Here is a 23744-nt window from a genome sequence, read left to right on the forward strand (position 1 = left end):
GGACTGCGATCATTGTGCCATCTGACATCTCACGTTTGATTTGACAACTGAACTGGCATCCGTCGCAGTTCACGGTACGTCGTCACCAAAGAACGGAAAATTTTCATAACATCTTAGTAAAGTAACTAATATATAGAACGTGAAGTTTTATTTTGACAGACATCATGGGCAATTTTTCGTTTTTCTTGTTGAACTACTAGCCATTCTAGTTCTGTTATAATGGTGGTACTATCGTTTTTCAAACATGGACGTAAATGTACGCCATAAAATAAGGATATGTTTCGATTTGAATGTGTAAGAAGAACCGTTTTTGTCTCATAAGCCATGTTTTATTGTTTCTACAAGACATTTGTATTCTGGTACCCGGATGTGCTACAGTTTCAATTGTAACGATGTGGCATCCTTTGTTGCTCGTTACTTCAAGATAGGAAAACGATGATTCTTAATGCTCTGCAATCAAGGCAAGCCATGGAGTACAGTTTGTACATAATAGCTGTACTAGCAGCATCACCAGCGCGCTCTAAACCAAAAACGAACGCGGGTGCTCAATTTCGATCGTACAAAATTTCATCGGAATGGAGCCAAATTCTAAACATGTACCACAGCTAAGTGGTGGGTCGAAAAGTGGCAGCGATACTGCTGGTCTGGCTACGATGTGGAGCAGAGCCAGAGTGAAGCACATCCTCAATTCGAAAGGCTACATCATTGGACGGTGCATTGGGTCCGGATCCTACTCGAAGGTGTATCAAACCTTTTACCGACCACCCCGTCTCGAATCTGGCCCGGGACATTCGATCGCCTGCAAGCTGATTGATCGGCGCCGCACTTCGAAGGAATACGAGCGATTGATGCCGCGCGAAACGGTCGCAATGCTGGCCCTTAGCCATCCGCACATCGTGTCGGTGATGTCGATCCAAGAATATGGACCATTCGTGTGCGTGTTTATGGACTACTGCCGGTACGGTGATTTGCTGCAGTATATTCAGATGCGCAAACGCATCTCGGAACGTCGATCGAGAATGTTCTTCCGGCAGCTCGTTGAGGCCGTACATTACATGCATGAGCAAGGATTTTGCCATCGGGACATCAAGTGTGAGAATGTGCTGCTAGCCAGCCCATCGTACCTGAAGCTGACCGATTTCAGCTTCGCCAAGAAGTGTAGCGATCCGAAAGGTGCGGTTAGTCAGCTGAGCGAAACGTACTGCGGTTCAATAGCGTACACGGCACCCGAAGTGCTCAAGGGAATTCCGTACGATCCGAAGGCACACGACATGTGGTCGCTTGGTTGTGTACTGTTTATCATGGTGTCCGGTACGATGCCGTTTGACGAGAGCAATATAGCGGTCACAATCGGACATCAGGAGCGTAAGCAGTACGGCTATCCGTCAGACATGACGCTAAACCCAACGATCATGGACCTGATTGATAGGCTCATTGAACCGGATGTAAGCCTGCGTGCTACCGTGAGTCAGGTGGCCAATGACCCGTGGGTGTTGGGTTAGTCGGATGCGTTACGATACTTACCACTGATGTTACGATCAGCGCCAGTACCACGATGATAACGAGCAGAGCAATCAGGATCCCTCGCCAGTTCCGCTGATTCGGGTTGGCCGAGACAAGCTGTGAATGGAAGAAAATACGGACGAAAGCACTCAATTAGAATGAGGGAATTTTATTGCGGACAAAGAGTTGACAGGTTTAGCTTGATGTAGGAGGGCTACCTTCCCATTTATGAATCCTGAAGCCGTTCGAAGGGTAGTATGAGTGAATGCCTTGTAAGCAAGTGGTTCGACGTTTCAATTATTTTAAAGTTACGATCAGGATGTTCGGAGCAGATGATCCCGAATCACCCAAAAATAAAACTAAAATTACTAGTTTTATGAAGACTAAATCATTTTTTCAAACATTTTCTTTTTGTTTGAAGCATTTTAATTCTACTTTGTTATTTGAGTCAGTGAATGAAGAAAAAAAAATGAATTGGCCCAGACCAATCTTTCTGAAATAAATGCTTTAATTTGGAATTATAACAAATATTTTTGGTGTTTTTTTCTTATCTTGTAATCAATGAAATGAAATTAAATATTGTAAATGATAAAACTTTGTAAAGCAACAAAATGATGCATTTAAGATAAGATACTAAGGACGCCTCTTAAAACAAACACCTCCAAGAAAACACAAAGTGAAATTATGTTTACCCAACGAGATACATGTTCCGCCCGTGAAAGGATTATGTGTCACGTTTTTCAACGAATCGATCGATTAATATTATTGCTTCGGTTCGTTATTCGTCGTCAAACATACTTTTCGTGATAAACATTTATCACACAAACGTACATATTTGGTGCAAGATGTAATGCCATCGCATCCATCACACTTCCACGGGAGTCGGGAACCACTTGAGCATTTAACATTTTTCGGATCAATCGTACGGCTCTTACGGCAAATGGTCATAAATAATCGCAAAACGTGATCCATCAGATGGATAAATAGACTCCTTCGCGTGGGAGTAAGGAATGAATGGGGTTCCGCCAGCACACTTATGTGCCAAACTGCTTTGCTACACTGTCTGTTTGTTCTTTTACCCGACCCAGCGCGATGGAAGCGAGTGTTGAAAAATGGTAATAAAATAAAAGGATGTGTTTGTGTGCGTGTTTTTCTTGCAGGTTTTCCGTGATACCACTGATAACGAACTCCCTTCGGTACTGGTGGTTGGGCTCAAAGAGCAAACGCGCTTGTAGTGTGGGCGATGCACGTTGCTTGATTGATGGTGTTTACTGGGAGAATTGGACGCGTTTTGTGTGACCACTGATGTGAAGATGAATTGCGAACAGTGCATTGGATGAAGTTTAAAAGTGAATTTCCACAAATGCCGAACAGTAGTAGCAGAATATTATCAGCATTATTCATGCCCTGCACAGTTGGCATTTGCTAGGAGAAACGTTGGTGAAACAATTTCAATCGATGAAGTTTTGTTATTGCTCGCTGGATTTATGCAAAATTCGCTGCAAAATTTCAGCAAATTTTCCCTAGAAAATGCTCAATTAAATTAAATTTTTAAACGGTTCCACAATCTTGTTTGAAATCTGTATGTTTGAGTATAACGGCTAATGTGTGCTTTAGTATTAACGTAGAAAAAATTGCTTTTATTAAACTATTTTAAAATTTTGATAATTATTTCTCCGTCAGATATTATAGTTCCATTGCAAGTTTGTTGTGATGCAATTTTGTATATTTGCGACAAAGTATTGCACTGTTTTGGGTAGTTTTGAAGTTTAAAAATATATTATCCAGCAACAATAGATCATAAAGTACCTGGCGTCTCCAGTGTAAGTTTTTGTATAGTTTGTTTAGGGAAATTAACGAGCAATTCATAATTATTATTTGTAATAAAATTTAGCATAAAAATTTTTTTTGAATCAATTTTTTTTAAATAAAAGAAAAATAATTTATTTCTTAAAATTCTTGTCTAAAGAACTTTTAAATAATATTTTTTCGTTTATCTACAATTTGAAGCTCAACAAGACATAAAAATATTTTTTTCTTACACGTGCCCTATTCCATGTGTACTCACTGTGCACTGTATACTAGCTCACCTTCACCGGTTCAAAAAGAATGGATCATCGAATGGCGATGAAATGAAATAGATCCGTTTATTAGCACTCGAGTGGTGGGCAGATTCATTAGCATAGAAATGTTTCACTGGCTGGTAGTTTTCCCTTTTTTCCCCTTCCAATTGTACAATTCAGCGAGACACTTTACCTGAGCGAAGGTGATCCCTGACCGATCAGTTGCAGTTGCAAAAGGGAGCCGGATCTCATTGTGCATTCGTAGCAGGAAGGATTGCGCTCACATTTCGCTCCACCCTTATTCCAATGCTTTTATTTTGTTTGCTCTATTTTTGTTTGTGGCCAGAAAGATTTTGCACCAAGAATAAAGCTTTTCGAAAGGGATAATAGACGACGAGAAAAACAAACACTCCAGAGAAACGGGAATATTGCGGATAGGCACGGATAGAATCGAGTGCACTGTGTGCAATATTGATCATCACGATGACGCTGATGATGATGATGATTACAATAGTACTGACTGCACCAGACGCCACACTGTGACAGCCTGTGATTCGGACTCGCCCGGAAGAGGAAGACTACCACGGAGCGAGATTATTGAAATTAAAATCCTTCCGGGCTTAGTGTGTGCTTTTGCAGCCACTTTTGCATCACTCGGCATGGCAAAAATACGAATGTCCGGGTGCTTTCATTTGAAGAAAGAAAAGCAAGATCGAACGGGGTAGAATAAATGATGAAACTTAATCCACCGGGCAAACAAAGAGCCGGACCAATCCGGACCTCCGTATTGCTGGGGGATTGATTTGACGGAGAATAATAATGGAACCAACCTGGCGATCTGGCTTGAAGTGATTGAATAAAGCCCAATCCGTTATAGGTAAATGAATAATTCATGATGCTTGTAGCCGTAAGGGTGGAGACTAGGCGTGAAGATAAAGTGATAAAAAATGGCAAGCTTTTCAACAGTGAAATACAGGTGCATTTTAAGCTGTGCATCATTTTAGCGCTATTTATGCACTTAGACAGCAGAACAGTTTGGGAACATCATCTTTATGTTAAACAGATATCAGAACCATGTTCATTGCTTAAAATTATATTTAAAAAAGCTGAGTATTTATTTATGGGTTAAATTACAACCATCAAACCTTGATGGCTCTATTGGAAGGAAACTTCATACTTTTATTCAGTCTTCGGAATCACCTGCAAGATCAATAAAAATAGGATAAATTCCAAATTTGGTATGCAAATATTACGCTGGACACGACACACGGCCGTGGACACGAGTACACATGTATCCTCGGCCAATAGCCAAGCCAATAGACAATACCCTGGTGTTTGAGTAGATAATCGAAGGATGCAAAAAAGGTTAACAAGGCACGAGAAATGCAAATGTGGCTAATGCTTGAAAACCTCTCGAACAGCCTCTGCAAATTCTTAAACTCTTATCGTACCTAGCCGTATCACCTGATTGCCCATTACTCTCCACGACTTAATTATTTACTAATGATCGATACTGCTCATCATCTAACACCGTCATCAAATGTCACTTTATTTATCTAAAAATCATTCCAACTGATTTTGCCAACCCCATTCATCATTATTATTTATTTTATATAGCTAAAACGCAACGGCGCATTGCCGTATGATTACATTGATTTTTAATTATCATTAAAAACATTCTTTAAATTTAATAATGACTATGAGGCAACCAGATTAGTACTTAAAATGTATTTGAGGTACTAACTTTTTTCTTTAAACAATTTGGCCACCCAAACCCAAAAGAGCTTACGAACGACGGTCGTGGTCAAAGTTTTTTTTTAATCGATCTAGTCCACTAAGAATTGAGGGCGTGTATGAGTGCTTTTTTCTTGCCGGTAAGCTTAAAACGTAGCTCGAACAACTTTTGAGCGTGATAGTTTAACCCCGTGCGAAGGTTGGTGATTTTTGGACAGACAGCGGGTACACTGTGGATGGTACACTTGGCACGGGCGGGTTTGCATAATGAAGGACACTCGTTTTAATTTTCCTTCCGCAACGCTACACCTGCAAGTGTCCACACTTGTCGCATCATCTCTTGCCTTGCAGAGTGGATAAAATAAAAGGGAATTCCATGTTTGAGTCGTGTTTTTCTTCTGCATCTCGAAAAAGTCTGTTCTGAACTTCATTTCTCGCAAAGAAAAAGTTAGAATGTAGGAATTTTGTTGAGAAATATTTTGTCTGGAGTGCAAAAAATCAGCTCTCCTGAAGTGGTGTGGTTGAAAGCCAGTGCACAAGCGCGCGCAGTAGGACACATAATTAATATGGACTTTAGTCAGCCGGTAAAGTTCGGTACATCAATGAAGGACACCTAGAGCACCGTGCCCGGGGTGGAAATTTATTGTATCCCAAATTACGATTCTTCTTTCCACGGGCACGGGCTTATGAAGCGTGTGTTGAACGAATGGTTTTCTGCATGGCTGTGCTAGCAGCTTGTCCGCTGTCCGGTTGGTACAGTGTTCTGAAAGGCACTGATTAATTTTTATGAGCCTTGAATTAGTCTCCATCATCATAGGACCAACCGCAGTGCAAAGTTAGGACCGTGTCTTTGGTGTATGGTGATGTTAGATGACTTTTGTCGTAGAGCCTTGGCCGTAGCAAGGATCCTTCCGGCCAAGCTAGTCTTTCGATACGAGTTTTATGGAAAGCAAACCATACACACAACCCAACCAGCAATCGACATGCTGGCTTTGCACGAGTCGAATTTCCTCGCCAGCAAATGTGTTCAAATGTGTTCGAAATAAATTTGATCATTGGATTAAATAAATTTATTCCAGTACGTGATCTCTGGTTTATCGGAACACGGCACTGCATCGTAGGAGAGTTGTGCCCGGAAAGAGTGCTATGCCCGAGCTGGATTGAGGTTCTTGTGCCGATGGGAAAACCCGTGAAGAAATGTCCTGTATGTTTGCCCAGCCCAACCAAGGTATCGGAAAGTCGAGCAATCGAATAAAAAATTCACAGTTCATTGCATTTTGGTCGCGGGAAGCAGCAAAGCGATTGTGGAACATTGGGCAGGAGCAGAAAATTTTCAAGTCGATCCAGAAACTTGCTGGGACAATTTATATGACTTCTGTTTTCAAATATGTACTCGCGTGTTGTTATGACATTTGGAATTGTTCTTCAAATTGAGATGAACAATTTTCTTATTGTTCGATAACAGTTAAAACAGTAAATACAACTTTTCTATAAAGAAAAAAAGTTTAAGAAATAAAATACGTTTTGTGAATTTTTCATTATTACTCGAACAACATTCTCTGAGAAATGAGTTTCAGGAACAGGACCATATCCATAAAATAAGCTTCTTTATATTGCATAATAGACACACAAGCTCCCCATTTGAAGCACAAGCGTTGATTGAAAAATTGAAAAGACACTGTTATGTTTGCTTTTCCCTGCGATTGCCAGAAATGAAAAGAGTCCCTTGGCAGACAAGCAAACGGAACCAGAAGCATCACATTTGGAATTCGAATCCCAATACCAATACGTTCAAGATTGTTCCATTCGGGTAAACATGGAGGCTTTCTGTGTGTGAGCGGTAGAATGTTTGTTTACCTGGCAAGCAGTGATATATTTTTTTGGTTTCTGCTTGGCAAAAATGGAAACCAAATATTCTTTGCAATTGCTGGAACGGAATGATCATGCTGGGAGTTGTAAGATGCTTTCAAATGTATAAATTTTGTTGATCGGCAGTACTGGGAAATCTAATTTAACAGTTTGGTTCAATTTTCAGCGCGCGACTGCAAATGAGCGGAAATCGTACGTTCGTTGAGCGGTTCGTCTTTGAACAATAATACTGAACTCAGTGTTCATATTCTAAAAAATAACCCCTCTTACTTTTTTTTTAACATTCTCAACCAGATTTTTAATGCAAAAATATCTCATTACTTCGATACACGCCATGCCTAATGGAGGATAAGCAGCTTGTTAGCATAGCGAACCTCCAATCACAGGAAGGAGGCCATACATTTTCATCACACTTTTGGCAGAGTCTTTCGGCAAGTTATCAGAAATGGAAGATAAAACAGATAGACTTGCTTTTCCGACCTTCCGAAAGGGTAGGATTCCCGGACGAACCGGACGGAAGTGGTTGATCGAGCAAATCGATATGATAACCGGCGGGGTAGCGGTTGTACTTATTCCATCCCCTATTGGCAGCCAAGCCCATATTTGCGTACAGGCAGTGTGAAATGTACGACATACTAGCCATAATCGAAATTCGATTGCCAAGATTCGATGGGGGTGCCGAGGGGTGTACAGGCATCGGGCCTGGCATCGCAATCAGACGAGTTTCTGGGATGCTTTTGGAGCGCAGAAGAACGAAGAGTGCCACACGGATAGCTGGTTGTTGGGCGACATGCGAAAAAGTGAAGGCAAACAAGCAAGACAGGATAACTGTTTATGGCGCCCGAAACTTCAATTACATTGATGGGATTAAAATAATTCCGCACGATGCCGTGGGACGCCAAGAAAGGAAAAAGAGATGGAAGAGAACCGCTTGACCCGCTTGCATGCTCCGGATATTCCTTGCATGTTGTTGTCCTCGTCGTTTATTGTCCATACCGATTATATACTCCGACTCCGACTAAGGTCAGGTCCTCAGGTCGATTGCTGGAATTTAACTACACGATTTGTTCGGGTGAACATATCGAAGCGTTAGAGTATCGTGTTCAACATTCTTACTTGTCACACGTGGTACAAAATTGGGTCAGGCTAGATAAGCAAGGGTTTGCAACGGCAGTGATTGATCCCGGTGTGCTGTGGGTACGGTCGATAGTGTTTCGATAAGGCGGCATTAAGATACTGAGATAAAGTTCGACGAAGGACGGGATTTACGCTTGTTGATCTGTTTATTTATTTTGCATGCTTTAGGGCAGGTATGGGTTAAACAGAAAGAAGATTCGGATTCGGCAAAACCTTTCCGAATGATGGAAAACAATTAATTGATTCCGGAGTTTGGGCAATGCAATTTCGGTGCCGTTTGTTGTTTGTGGGGTGTATTAAAATAATCCAAAACTTAATTAAACTTTCATCGCCTGTTGAAGGATGGTTTTGAGACGAAAATAATGAAAATTCGATTATCTTTTTTTGTAGATCAATAGACGCCTTTTGTAGGATTTTCAGGCTTTAAAGATTGATCCGTGCAATGGTTTGTGGTTTTTTGGGATAAAAGGAATTCAATTTCAATTTCTCTAGCAGACCTTATTTGTTTATAAAGAATATGATTCATATTTTTCCATAGCCGAATTTTTCTGTATATTTTTGTGTCGTTGATAGCTTATAATTTTACTTTTCTGTTCTAAAACCATTAAATGAATGATAGGAAGTTTTCTTCCCAAACTCCCATCGCAGCTTTTCAAACAGATTTATCTTAATAAGGTGCATTTGCAATACATTTATTTAGATCCAAATCAGATAATTTTTCCCTTTTGTGTGATGATTATATTCACGCTACCCATTTTCTGAAACCAATTTCTACCCGCCGGACGAAACGTTAGCATAGCATATGTGCCACTCTCGTCTAATCATCGCTAACCAGATAAATCATCTTCGTGTCAATAAGTAGTTCTTGGTATCGCAACACTCTCACAGCTCGTGCTGTTTTGTTGATGAAAATCAAGGTCGCGTTCTAGGAAAACGAGCATGTTGTACGCACTTGGAAACGGTACACTTCTGTCTTCGTATACAAAAACCATGACACTCGCACACGTGGCTCAGGAATTGTTTCAATATTTAAATTACAAAACTCCAACCAACGAAGGCAATGAAGCGATGCGCACATCCGAGAAAGAAAACCATCAAATAAACGTCAAAAATGATTGTGTTTTGCTCAAGGTTTTAAAATCCTCCGCAAACATTTGTGCGGCTAGTGTGAGTGGTTGTAAAATATTGGTTCGGTTACGTCGTCCATCATTATTGCTGTGCGAGATAATGGCTCACTTTTCTTATGGCATCTTGTGCCCGTTACCGTCGCACAGCAGTATGCCACTTTTCGAGAGCGTTATTGTTCCAGCGTGGAAGTGTTGGCTTTTGTTACTTGACAAATTAGCTCTAGACATTCGAGCTGAGCTGGGAGAAGCAATCGGCAGTTGGCCGTACTGCCCTTCATTAGCCAGCGTGAAGCGGTGAAGAGAAGGAGTAGGGAAAGAGCGGACGATATCATCATCCATGTCCTGTGTGAGGACCTCGCTTGTGGGAGGGTATGTAAATATTGTGTGGGAAAATATATATAGATCCCGTCGCCATGGGTCCCGTGTGCTCTCCAACAAGGGTGTTCTTGTTTGGGCTAATGTTTAATGCGACGATAGATGAGGCAAGGTTGTTTGTCCTGTCTATCCTCTTCAACGTCTAGGGCCACTTATCGCGTTTCCTTGAGATTGAAGCATCTCGGAAAACCATGTAGCGAGCAAGAGCACATCCGACGTTCCTGATCGGTTGCTTCGACATTGGCAACGAGCCGGCTCTCCATCGGTGACCAAATCGGTGCTCACAAATGACGCGCTGATCGGGATGACAAATTTGTCCTCGTCCATAGTTTCCGCAGTCGTCTTACCGTCGGCGGTAAGTGTACACAAGGGAGAGCGGGCTGCTCCGGACAAGAAACGTGTGTGAGTGGTTAGAAAACAACTCCATCAAATATGGCAACCACGCTTCAGTGCTCCACTTTCGGATAGAAAAACCGAAGCTCGTGTACTGTTTCCGAGAAACGTGGCTTTTTTTTCCTTCTTGCAGAGATAAACTAGAGCAAACGAAAAGCGAAATAAACGTTATGTATATAAGATACAAAAAAAAAAAGAGAACCGCGTGTGGGAGCAGGCCTTATCACACGCACACGCATAATCGGGATTAGCGTGGGATAAACCGGTATGATGTGTATTTGCGAAAGGGATGCATCAGCTGTCAGCCGACGATACCTGACCGGTGTGCTGTGCGTGATAGCTGTTGGATTTGATCGGATGGAAAACGAGTTGGGAATTATGCGCATCATACGGCTCGATTAAATTTTTACGCCACAGAAGAAGAGAATGGAAGAATGGTGGTTGGTAAATGGTGAAAGTTTTATTGTCCAGGGAGAGCACCACGTGAAAAATTTATTGTGCAAAGTTTCGATGCTAATGATGGGGGAAAGTGATAAAAATGTGTTTGCACTTAACCGACCCAACTCATTAGAAAAGGGGTTTTTTGGCGAAAAGAGATTTTTATGTTTGGTTTTATCTTCGTCCTTTTGCTCCGGTGTTTATGTAATTTAAAATTGTTTTATTACATTTTAGCATTTGATGTTTTTGAAATGATTTATCGAAGCAATTTTCTAGATTTGTGTACCGTAAATCCAGAATTTGTGTGATGCGTTCCTATATCCCTAAAACAATATATTGTTACAAAAAAGAGTATGAGAAGAGTAAACATTTTAATCATTCGAAGCGTTAGTGTTCAGATTGATTACGCTATTGTCGTATAAAAGAAAAAGCAAAAGGAGAGAAGATAGACCTACGAACAAGTAGTAGAAAACAACAAATAGACAAACAATAGTTTCTTTCACCAACGTTCATTAGCAAACATTGTTACGGGCGGTGTTTCCACTCAATGAAGGCCACAATATAATCAGTTCTTTTTCACAATGCACTACTATTTGTCGTACCAACGTGTAGCTACATCAAAGCATGGGATTGAATCGATTGGGATTATTTTTCTCCATTTATTCCATAGTGTTTGCAATGTGAGAAGGAGAAAAAGATAGATGAGCAAATACAAAAAGTGGGGCTGCAGGCCCCATGGTTTAATTATCAGCGTAATCAGTGGAACTGTAGACAGATAGCCAAAAGAAGCGGCATCATGGCAGCTTGAGTACACACCCCCACAATCAAACGAGAATGAACTTTGAGCTCATACGAAACCAACGATCGTGCTCTTTGGCATCGGTCGGAGTCAGTTCAGTGTGACATTTTCCTAATGTGGAATTGATGTTTGGTACGCCTAACGAATAGCTGTGCAGTGCAGATTCTTTTCGTTACGTGCTGCTGTTTTGTTCTGTTGAGTTGCCGGTATTTGAGCTGCTTGAAAAGCATGAATAGGCCACAACTCACTAAGGTACTAAGGTATTAGTTTCACGTATGAATATCTTGTGTGTGTTTACCAAATTGCATATAGGGATAATGTGGCTAAATTGTTTATGTGTGTTTTGTGTTAGTTTTTGTAATCTGTGCGGTAGCAGCTTATTTAAAGCATGAGATCAAGCATAGATAGGGTAATATTTGTATATATTCTGGGCATTTGTTTCTACTGAAACTGCTTTATAATACGAAAGCATGTTTGCACAATTGCCGTTGAGAAAAACATTATGACTAGCTAAACAAGCAGACCGTCACACCTTAAATTAAAAAAAGGTTTAACGTTATATAGAAGAAAAGAAACATAGACGTTTTATACCTTTAATGAGCACGTATTTCTTGTAATAACAGCAATCGGTTGTAATCGGAGAATGTATACAAATTTTTAAAAAGGTTTGAAATTATTAAACTTATTGGTTATTAGAGAATGAAGCAATTTGTGTCTATGCAGGATTTAAAAAAAGATCATTTAGTACCAAGTACCAGGCGTCTCCATTGATAAATTCATGCTTATCGACTTTCTCATTATCTTTCTTATTAGTGTTGATTGAGCTGCATCAGGCAGGAGTTTTCTTTAATTACCAATATTTGAAAAATCTTTGTGAAGAAGACATGTTGAAACCGGTGGGGCCCGGTGGTGTAGGCGACAGTGGCGCCGGTCTTCAAACGACAGGACCGGGGTTCTAATCCCATCCGTACCATCCACCCGGAGTGAGGACTGACCAACCAGCTTCGTGGTATCGGCAGTCTAGAAAGCCATTTTTGATGGCTATCGTCCCTTAGCCTTAGAGGCTTAGAGGTCGTTAAGCCAAAAAGAAGACATGTTGAAACCATTAAGAAATAAAGGCTTTTATCAAGAACTGTGTAATTCTTTTTCGATTATTCGATTTGATAGGATTCCTTTTTTGTAAAATTGTGATCAAGTCCAAATCGATCGCTCGCTTCAATTTGTGGTTGTTTAGTATAGAATATAATTTGCAGTCTTTTTGCTATCTGATGTGCTGATGATGATTACCGTACAACTTTGTCACCTGAGGCTTGGTTAAGTTTTCCTGCAATCAATCTTCCCTCGTTCGACTCGGTTACATGCTTTTCGCTGCTGTAAGCATGTGGCCAAGTATGAGGCACAAGTCACTTTGAGTTTGCATACTGCTTTCATCAGCAACACTTTGCTCACTTGTTGCTGTCTGTGTATGTGTGTAAGCAAGGAAATGATTTTCTCACTTCATTCTTCGAGAACGATCCAATCAAAAGTCATCGCCTGATTCCTGGATACTCGTACTTGTGCTGCTGCCATTGGCTGGTTGGCTGGTTGGCATAGATCAAAGACATGCTTCTAGCGAGTGAATCTTTTTTTTTTCATCCACCTATCTTTAAAGCAATGTCGCAAAAGCTTTACCTTTTTCCTTGCAGTGTTTGCTAAGAACACGGAGTGATATAGTCCGCTAAAGGGCATTGTTACTGTCATGACAGTAATCATAGTTTGATGAAAGTACTTGTAGTTAGATCACGGACGTCGTTATACCATTTCTATCGCTGATCGATAATCAATACTGTAGCAGAACGGACTGTGCTGAGCAGTATGATGGCGTTTTAATTTGTTCTTGCTTATGGAAAAATTGCTTCAAGCTGATCAGATTTAGTTTATCACTTTTTGAAGCATAAAACATTCATAATAAAACTTAAGGAAGATGTTTGATGTTGATTATTTTTTAAATGGCAGCTTTATTGCTGCTTTGAAAAATTATTATTTCAAGAAACTAGAACCTCTACTCCTATCGATGTAGGAAAAACATTTGGATATAGAAAAAAAACAAACTTTCTGCTATCAAAGACAACATTTTTCATTCCTTTCTTTCCTTTAGGCAAGCTGTGCAAAGGTAGGACGATAGCAACGAGAAGCATAAATAATTGGCATGAATACGTTATACCGTAAGTAATGTGCACATCTTACGTTAGCTCGACGTTGCATGGATCGTTGCACTTTCTTCAACCGTTTCAGCTGTATCTCGAGTGCATTGTGCACGACTGTGCTGTGTCAATGTACCGTTCTCTTGTGTATATTTTATCGTTCCAGCGTATTTTGTAGCGTAACGGCAAGAATCCTTCTGAAGGATGCGCTCTTCATGAGCTTGATTGTTTTCACTCCTCACTTGATGTAGACGCAGTGCAAAACATAAAAAGAAGTGGTAAAGAATTCAATAAAAGCGAGAAAACATTCGTTATCGGGAAACTTTTTCAATTGTTATAAGCAAAATGGATCGCTACTGGGGAGAAAAACGAGTCACGCTTGTTGAGTGAAGTGTTGTCAAAAGTAACAGTTATTGAAAAATCTTTGCTGCCGTAGCATCTCGTTGATTCTAGAGAAAAACGAAAGCTTTGTACAAGCTTTAAACTAGTTTCTTGTGTGGTTCTTACGATGCTGCTGAGAGTACATCTGAATGTAAAAAAATAAAAAAAAGTATAAACGAAATGCTTACAAGAAGTCTTATGCACTGTAACGATGTGACATGCACTTAGCACAAAGTTTGGCCGGTGTTTAGTGACATTTTAATGAGGAACCAGCGTGCTCTTTTGAAGGCGTGTTCAAAGTTAGCGCTGCTTGCAGCAAGCAAGCAATAGTGGTCATAAAATTTCATAAAAGTGAGAGAGGGAGTGTGGATTCCCCTATGCTGTCCCGACCGAGTACTAGTTTTTCCTCGTTTACACGATGTTCAATATCCCATAAAAGTGTCATTTCGACCATTAACTGTCCACCGTGCGACCGACAGTGTTGGCTGGGGTCAAATTAGCTAATGACTTCCCAACCAGCTCGCTCCGTTGGATTCGCAACGCTGCACAAGGAGAATCATTAAATGCTACTGAATGCTGTTTGAAGGCAAGAAACGGAGCGACAGATCGTACATTTCTTACCCTTGCTCGTAATACTCGTGTCCGCCTCACGGCACACAGCTTGACGTTTGAATTTTTGCACGCGTTTCGTTGCCAAGCATCATTATCACTAAATTAGTGCTGTGTAGTGGAATTAATTCAGCTTCTCGTTCGCTGCACGCGTAAGTGTCGTGGCGCTGCCACTGGCACACTTGCATCTGGTTCCAACTCTGCCACTTTTGCCACTTGAAAAATGGCGTTATGGCTTGGTTCTCGGACCCCATCGGTGTCAGTTGAAAATGATTTCATATTCCGTAATGGAGGAAACATTATGTAAAAAAGGGGAGAAAAAGTCTGATAATCATTACCAAGGTTGACGTTAGTTTGATAAAATCCTGTATAAAAAGACAGCACAGTTTGTTCAAAACCCACCCGGAAAATTAAATGAGTTTAACTACAGCGACAGCTTGCACAGCGCGGTTTATGAGAGAGCACACATTTTAACATCTTCATCTGCTATGTGATTTGCTTTACGAATGTAAACAGCCACGTTGGAGCGGGTTGTGTAAAGTTAGGAACAATTTTCTTTGCTCTGAAGGGTGGTTGTACAGACGACAAACTAACACAACATTACCGGTCATACGGTGTTACAACACATGAAGAAAGGAAGCATGCTAAAATGAACTGAATCTTCATCCAAAGGAAGCACTATACGATAATAGTAATAAAGGAGTTGTTGTGGCGGATGCTTCTATGTCTGCCGGTATTTTATTGAATTTATTTAAGTATGAAAAGTGATACTGAAGGGAGCTCAAAGAAGAATGAAGTACAGGTAAAAATAGTATCAAATATGTGGCAATATTTGTATGACTTTCTTTGTTATCGACACGATTGTCCAATTTTTTTATCGATTCATGATCATGTGTATTCCTAATGCCGCGGGCCAAAAGAGATTTCAAAACCTAAATTTCAGGTTCTTATTATTATCAAGAACCTGACGCATACATAATCTTCCTGCTCAGGGCAAGGGAGAAAAAGCGGAAACTCGAATATTGAGATTTTTTAATTTTTCTTAGCCCGGATAACTATTTTTTTTACAAAGTACCAGGCGTCTCCATCAATAAGCCTTCTGTTTCGCCTTTCTCCCATCTGGTTGTGCCAGCTATGGTGCATTGATAATCAATTATTTCAAATTCATTACAAGCCAGATTTTGTTTTGTTTCATTAACACTAATCCTTCATGATGCTGATGAATTTATTTATTTATTTATTTATTTACAATTAATTATGGTGGTAAAATACTGTATCGTCATACCGCTTGTGATAATTAAATTATATGAAGATAATGATAAGGCATTTCCTCCTTAATATTCGCCTTAACCTGAGCATGCTCGGTTGATGATGATGATGGTGATGAGGATAAATTCCACCAGGTTTCACTACACAGGTATCTAAATTTAAGCAGATGAAGGAATAGCTAGCTGCGGGCAGTTCAGTTTTTTTTTCCATGAGAATCATTAATAATCATGCTACCAGCATTTTCTCGGCCTAGCGAGCTTTTAGCAAACAAAACAGCATGATAATAGAGCTTATAATTCTGGCAACATAAGAAGAACATAACAATAAAAATATCTACTGCTTTCATATACTATGATACAAAGCATTATAATATTGTTTATTTCCTTTCCTTATAATTAGTTAAAATTTCATCAAAACATTTTAAATACAATCTTAATACGAATATCGCTACGGTCAACAAACACGTATTATTTTCTTCATGTCTATTTGTTGAAACCCTTTTTGCATACAGCAACTGGATAACTAATGTGGGTAAAACTAAACCAAGAAACGATACTTTCATTTCGTTCAAAGCCCTTATTTACGCTTCTGCAAGCTTCCTCAACCGGAAGAACCAAATAAAACAAGTTCCTACGATAGTATGACCTTTTTGTTCCCCCATTGAAGATATCTCTCTTCAGTATACACAGACGTCTAGAGAGCAGATGACGGGGTTGAAGATTCTTTTTATATTTCCTTTCTAGCTCAACATAGCACCGTCCACTGAACTGGCATGTACAAATAATTAAACAGTGTCTCCCCCGGGGGGCAGAAGCTTCGAATAGCTTTCCGGGTCAGTCGAGGGACGCAATCCCGGACAAAGCAACGTTCTTAACCCCAACGGTCGCTTATCCCCGAGTTAGGCTGCTTCGTGCGATCCGGTCACATGTGCATGTTTCGAACGCAGCCGGGCAGAAGATGCTGCCAGTTCGTACTCACAGTGCAAAACACAACAACAGTAGGCAGCCACAACAGAAGGAAGCGTCGTCTTGCCACAAAGCTCTTCTACTGTCAGCCGCCACCATGCCATCCAATGCCGGAAAGAACGAAAAAGGAATTCATTAACACCGAGCACTGCCGACGTTTGCTGCCGATGCCGTGCTAGGGACACGTTCGCCATTTTTGTTCTCCAAACCTCATTCATATCTCCTCCCCTGTTTTACTCCCCCGGGAGGGGGGGTGGCACTAAGAGCGAGAAAATGCAGCACGGTCATGTTTGCTCGATTGCAAGAACCATTTAGAAGAGATTTTGTAGCGTACGGGGGTGCGTGCGCGGGCAAAAGTCAACACAATTGCTGCCCTATCTTTGATAGTTGCAGAATGCAAATGTTTGCCCAGCCGTTGCAAGCAGCGAAGGAAGATAAACTGTTTCCATTGCGAGCGTTAAAGCGTGATGAAGTTGGTGGCATTTGTAATCAATGGATGGTAGAGTATTTTGTACGTGCATGTACACATTTGAAAGGATGTTTTGTTTTTTTCCGATTGTGCTTTCAACCGTTATTAACAGCGAGTTGAAAAGATCTAATGTGGATCAAAGTCAAGCCAGTCGGATGCTTTTGGGTTTAAATAAATTGAACTTTATTGAAGTCTTGTTGAACATGTTTTACTATTTACTTCCTCTTTAAATTCCAATTAATGCTTCATAAATTTAACTGATCACAAAACCATTACCATTAGAGTCATCTGTCTCTACTGTTTTTGACTCGATCGAAAGTCTGACCAGTTTTTGACTAGTTCAAGCCTCTCGAGGTACCTCCATCGCACTAGGGAATTAATTAAATCATGCTCCACGCTCCAGCTCCAGCTACGCCCCACGATGCAATTCGGATGCGTGTTCTACGGTTCTACCAAGATGTTGAACAAGCCATCATGGTTCGACTTTTTGGCCGTTGTCCATCACCATTCTGGCAGCATTTAGACAGCACACCAACGATCAACCGGATGGCCCCACTCTGAGGCAAATGGCAATCATGTTTCCGTTATGCTAATGGGGCAGGTCCAGTCTCGATATCTCCCTCTGTGGCTCTATCCATTCCATTCTATGAAATTCGGTAGAAAGGTATACCAATTCTTGTCTGCTTTTTCCGGCTCGTGCAATTAGAAATGCAAAAGCGTTCATCAAGGGACGTTTGGTGTCCTGTTTTTACAATGGTCGCATCGTGGATGGGTGTCTGTTCGAAAAGTCGGACAGTTGTTTCATTTAGTCTGCGTGCGTGCTTGTTAGTGTTTGTTCACGCTGGTTACATAGAGGGAAGAGTGGAGCAAACCTTAGTAACGAAACAATTAATATCCAATTTTGATGATCGGTGACCCAGCTCGGTCATGGTTAAAGGTCTTATTGGTGTAAGTATAGTAGCACAGCATTCAACGATGCTTCTTGATTTTGTCTATTTTGTATATAGCTTTTTCTTTTCCAGAGAAAACACCTTCTTTATGTGACGTTCGTTATCGGGACGAGAGATTAAAATGCCTTCCTTATCACATACCGAACACTGGCAGCGTTCCCGAGCTGTCGAGTGAATCTAAAATGGTCCTCCATCTCTGGTGTCGGGTTAGGAAAATAAGCCGGAAAGTGACCCATTCATTCCCCATTTTCACGGATACGCAACGGTCGATAAATTTCGCTGCACATTGAGCAACGGCAACAGCATCAGGCTATATCGAGAGCTCATAAAACCCCAGCACTTTATGACTTTTCTCGGTTTGCCAGGTCCGCTGGAACGTTGCTTGAAAATTGAGAACATCCTTGCGTTACGCCTTCCGATGGTTGAGTCGCGGTGAATAAAATCAACTCAAGGACACGACCATCAAGGCAGTGACGCTTTCGGTACTACGCACCTGAAGAGAAGCCTTATTTTATTTGCTTGAGCTTGAGAGGGTGTAACAGCATCCAACAGCGAGTGTAAAGTTGAAGTGGGATGACAAAAAAAATGAACCAAACCGACAGAGCAAAAAACAACGTAATCGAATTTACCCTGAGTCAACAAACAGATAAATTCAATTCCAAGGCACCTTGCCTTTACGCCTTTGGAGTGTCAAAACGGTGAGCATGGCGTGTTAGTACTGCGTAGCTTGATGTATTTTTCATTCACTTACATTTGCATAAGCTGCCAAAGTGTCGATTTTTTTGACTATCAATGGTTCAGTAGGCTCAGGTAGAATGGCTGGCTGATGGTTTGATGCATTATGCGCAACGGTTTAATTTTAAATTTACCTAATTTCATTCCTGTGTCTGATTTACCAAAGCATTTTTAAGCATCCTCATTAGGAGCTAGGATTCGATAAGATTAAACAATAGTTGAAGCACTTTTTTGTTCCAATAGAACGATCTGGCCACAATGATAAAAAATGGAAACATTATTTTGGAAGAAATATGTTTTAAACATTCTTTAAAATATATTCTGTAATTTTTAAAAGATTCTCTAAAGCACGAGGAAACTCAGACGACCTGATTTATTCGATTTTTTTAATAGAAAAATTTATGAAACAGTTTTCCAACTAACTTATGTTCTATCAGCATCACTGACTTTTTGGACAAGTTTCTATTTATACTCTAATATTACGGAAGGGAATAAGTTTATCATACATAATACTGATAATATACTCCTTCTTTTTTTTTATTAAACCATCTTATATATTCACCCTTAATCTGGCTGTAGGTTATTTGTCCTTAACTTTAGAGCTCACAACGCTTAAAGGTATGCATTAATTGTATTGAAGTCTGTTGTTAATGCCCACTGAGTTCCAGAAGGGTAACACTCTTTTGTCATGTTTGGAATGAAAGAGTTTAAGGAAGCTTCACTGCGACAGATTGAAGCTTCCATCATTATACAAAGTTGTGCCACTTCATGTGGTTGAAGTTATAGAAATATTTATTCTACATACTTAATTGTTTAAATAACAAAGAAGCTAAAACAAACTGTGCCATCATAGACTGGATCACATAAAGCCAATTTTCTTTAAAATATCTTCACTATAATCACAACCCAACCAAGCAAACTGAATCGTTGAATGGTTGAACGGATTGAAAGTGCGACCGTATTGAGGTACACCGGTGTCCTTAATAGGTAGTAGCTATTCTGACGATCCACTGTCTTTTACTGGCAATATCTTGCCTTAAGTGTTTGCAGGTGTTTGCTTAAGCTTAGCAAACCATTTTGCTCCAAACCATGCTGTTCAATTTGATTGGCACAATTCAAGGCACGGCTAGTCGGTAATCAGCAAAAAAATGGCCATCGATAGCTGCCATTCAGGAAAAAACTATTTATTTTTACTTGAGTATGACGGCTATCTTTGGAAAAGACTAAAAGAAGAATTTGAAAATATTCTTAAGTCATTTATATAAAAGTTTTAGAGGGTTTCTTAGTTACAAAATCTACATAAATATCAAATTTCATTTAATCGATGAAATCTTCAAGATATGTGCCCAATTAGTGTACATCTGTACCGAATCGTTTTCATATATCTCCTGTCTTCGGATTACTATCTACCGTAGTTTTGGCCCGAAACAATTGGTAACGTTCCAACTCGCCGCTGGAAGCAATAAAATGATATGAAATGCATGGAATTTTTCATTTGCTGTCCCGGAATTGCTTTGCCCGGAATTGCCTACAGCATGCTGACGATTTGCACAATCAAATGAACGAATGTGAAGGAATAAGTGCTGAGTTGTGTATAAGTGTGAGTATGTGCAATCAGCTTGCAAGGATCATTTGCCAAGGTACGTGTTGAACCTGATGGCAATGGATGGACGGTTTAGAGCATGATTTGGAATTCTGTCCCATTACACCGAGATAGACGAGTTAGGCTAGGTGTTTTATAGCCTTTGGAGATAACTAGTGTGAGGTTTAAGGCATCCCTTAAGTGCTATCAGAGATCCGTTGATTGACACAAACGATGCAAAGGTACTTCCATTTAATATTGATAGAAAAAAACGTGTGTTAAACATGGTGATGGACTGCTATTAATTTTCCATATGAGAGTGGTGATTTTTAAGCGCTTTAAAGTTGCAATACAGCTCAACCGGATGAAAAGTGTTGTCGCATTGCAAACGCCATAAAAATAGCGCTGGCCGAACATTTTGGAAATTGTTCAATATAACTGCATTAAACTTAAGTACAAATAACTATTTGAAGCACATTTTTATTTTTTCTTAATTTTGAACTTCTTAATCAGTGTAAACGGGAAATTGGCCCTCATAACCGGAAATAAATGGCCCTGGAGCGTGCTTGAATAAATTAGGGCAGTTGGTCATCAAACCGCACCGGCATTAATTGCATATGGTTCACACTTTTTTGCACATGGACTGTGCACGTTGCAGAATATATTGCGTTCAGTAGAAAGTTGTTTGCAATCATTTTTCATTATGGTGCTGTTTTCCTCTATTATAATGGTAGGTGAATTAAAACGACAAACATATTGTAGGTTCAAAAAGTATGGGATTTAAGTAGATTATATTAAAAGCAACTCTTTGGCTTCAAATATACTTTAAATGTTATAGTCATTCGTTCATAATTGAAATCGTTATTGGCATTATTTTTTCATTTAACTCCAAGATGACGACCGTTTGCCGTATTGACCCTTAAAATCTTAAACATTGTTTCCCTTTAAGCCCTTACACAAACCTCAAAATGAAGCCAAAGACTCTCTCGCGTTAATTTTCTAAACCACAGCATCCGACACTACGAATCATTTCAGTCGCCGGTGCAGCCACTCGCTTAGACCCACATGGCATCGTACGGCTTATCGGCCACGATTTCCCAACAATCAGATTATGCGAAACCGCCGAAAGTGGATCCGTTTAGCTGGCGAATGTCACCACAAATCGGAGACATGCGTTACGTGTCCTGACTGTGCGATAACCATTGTACGCCGGTCACGTGGACAACGCGGGTCCACTGTTGGACAGCAAGCTGCGGGTGTATAAACGGCCGTCCGCGAATCGCCCCGGACGGCGAATTCTTGGTCAGCCGACCAAACATCGGCTTGACCACGAAGGATGGATGGTAAGCGTAAAATTATTATCGCTCACTTCAGGGCACAGCGAATCGTTGTGTATGTGTGTAAGTGGCAAGTGGCAAAAGTGGTATTAATTCACTGTGGACGTGTGTAAGCGTTATTGGTATGTTTTGGTTTAGAATACCAGCTTGCCCCCGTATGAACATTCGCATACATTCGACAAAACGTCGGGAAATTATTGTGTTCGAGCAACCAAAAATGATTTTCACGCACGAGTGGATTAAGCGGTTTCACACGAGCATTTCGGGTAAACATAAATCTGGCAGTGCCTGTGGTATTCTACGCAGATGGCATCATTTCTCCAGCTGAGGGCATTGGATAATTAACATTTGTGTGGGTAAAATAATTAACTCGCACACAAATGTCTGTTTGGAGAATATTTGAAACAAAATGTGTGTATAAGTGCAGCGCTACGTTGGGAAACGATTTCAATATCTAGCCATTTAGTTTCCACTAGTACTACTCTACACAGTAAAGCTTAAAACATTCTTGATCAACTAACGTCAAAAACCAAATGTTCCTAAGTCTTCCAAAACATTCCGATCCATTGTTGGTACCGGTTTTAGCCCATGTTTTGTAAGTGACATTTTGAAACAAACGAATTACGACCGGCGAAAGTTATTTTCTGGTTCCAGTTCTCGGTACTGCTAACAGCTTTATCGCAAAGCTACCCCACAAAATCGTTGTTTCATAAGGTGTAATTGTGGGTTTTCTGCCTGCGGGAAGGCACACGTCCACCTACCTACACGCGACGTGTGCATCAGCATAAAATGTTGATCAAAAGGAGGCCCCAACAGAAGAAGGCCCTCTTGCTCGGTTTTTGGTAATGGTGGCGTCAATCATAGCTGTGGTCGGTAGCATCCATACTAAACGGTGTGCGGTGTACAGGGTGGTTGGTGAAGAAATTTTTCAACAAACTTTGCTAACCTCCTTCCTCTTTGTACTTGTTTGAATTGTTTTAATGCCACGTATAGTGAGCATTCAGGGGTCACGTTACGTGTTGCTTTTTACATTGTTGTGCAGAGTTATGTTTTAAATAAAATTATTGCCACTAAAAATATGTTGCGGCATAGGTTTACAGATTATCATGCTTCATTGAGAAATATTTGATAAAAAATGATAATGATACGTGTTATGGTAGGTATGAAGATGATGTCATATGTCAATATAATTTAAATAAAAAGAAGATAAAAGGCTTGATCAAGTATTGCTTATTGTTAAGAACAGTTCAAGTGACTGTCTTCGCTGGTTCAGGACAAAATAAGAACAGTTCTGTACGACTCAAAGCCCGAAGCTGAATTCGGCGATCGGGCAAAATACGTAAAAGCATCAAGAGAGAGAGAGGGAGAGAAAGAGAGAGTGATATCTGTGTGCTTTTGTCGTATTTCTTTCGATCATTCTCCGAAAAAGCTTTTTTTAACAAACCACTAAAAATATTTTACACTTTTATATAAATGAGTCAATACTGTTATTTTATGTTCGTATCTGTGTCCCACCTGATGGTCCTACGCGTGTTAGAAAAACTTATATTCTCTCTCCTATCTTGTTATCTAATCCAAGATATATACATATATACATGTATATATCTCTCCTAATGCTTTTACGCATATTGCCCGATCGCCAAATTCAGCGTCGGCCGTACAAAATTCTGATTATTGTACTCAGCGACAACAATCACTTGACCTGTTCCAAACACCATCAAAGGTAAAAATAAATTAACCATATTTTTTATTCTGAAATTCATGACTCGATATCATTGCTGCAGTGATGATCAGGAAGATGAAGATCAGAAGTACATTATAGAAAA

General features: G+C 40.2%; 4 protein-coding genes across 5 annotated transcripts in view; 3 read left to right on the top strand and 1 right to left on the bottom strand.

Annotated features, from left to right (window-relative positions):
- The window catches only part of LOC126565236 (protein SCO1 homolog, mitochondrial), a 379954-nt gene that overhangs the window by 210190 nt on the left and 146020 nt on the right, over positions 1 to 23744 (top strand). The gene's annotated exons all lie outside the window — the stretch shown is intronic.
- LOC126565134 (elongation of very long chain fatty acids protein AAEL008004-like) overlaps positions 1 to 23744 on the top strand; it is a 588598-nt gene that overhangs the window by 64059 nt on the left and 500795 nt on the right. The window lies entirely within an intron of this gene.
- LOC126564080 (venom dipeptidyl peptidase 4) overlaps positions 1 to 23744 on the bottom strand; it is a 75475-nt gene that overhangs the window by 30494 nt on the left and 21237 nt on the right. For both annotated transcript variants that reach the window (XM_050220997.1, XM_050220996.1), the window contains exon 2: positions 1525 to 1620. In XM_050220997.1, coding sequence (XP_050076954.1) covers positions 1525 to 1620 — 96 coding nt within the window. The remainder of the gene's footprint in view (positions 1 to 1524; positions 1621 to 23744) is intronic.
- On the top strand, positions 561 to 1502 carry LOC126565578 (testis-specific serine/threonine-protein kinase 3-like). The gene has a single exon (XM_050222768.1). It carries the CDS (start codon positions 576 to 578, stop codon positions 1500 to 1502), a length of 927 nt encoding a protein of 308 aa, XP_050078725.1. The 5' UTR covers positions 561 to 575.

This window comes from Anopheles maculipalpis, chromosome 3RL (assembly GCF_943734695.1).
Source record: "Anopheles maculipalpis chromosome 3RL, idAnoMacuDA_375_x, whole genome shotgun sequence".
In the NCBI taxonomy this organism is placed as follows: Eukaryota; Metazoa; Arthropoda; class Insecta; order Diptera; family Culicidae; genus Anopheles; species Anopheles maculipalpis.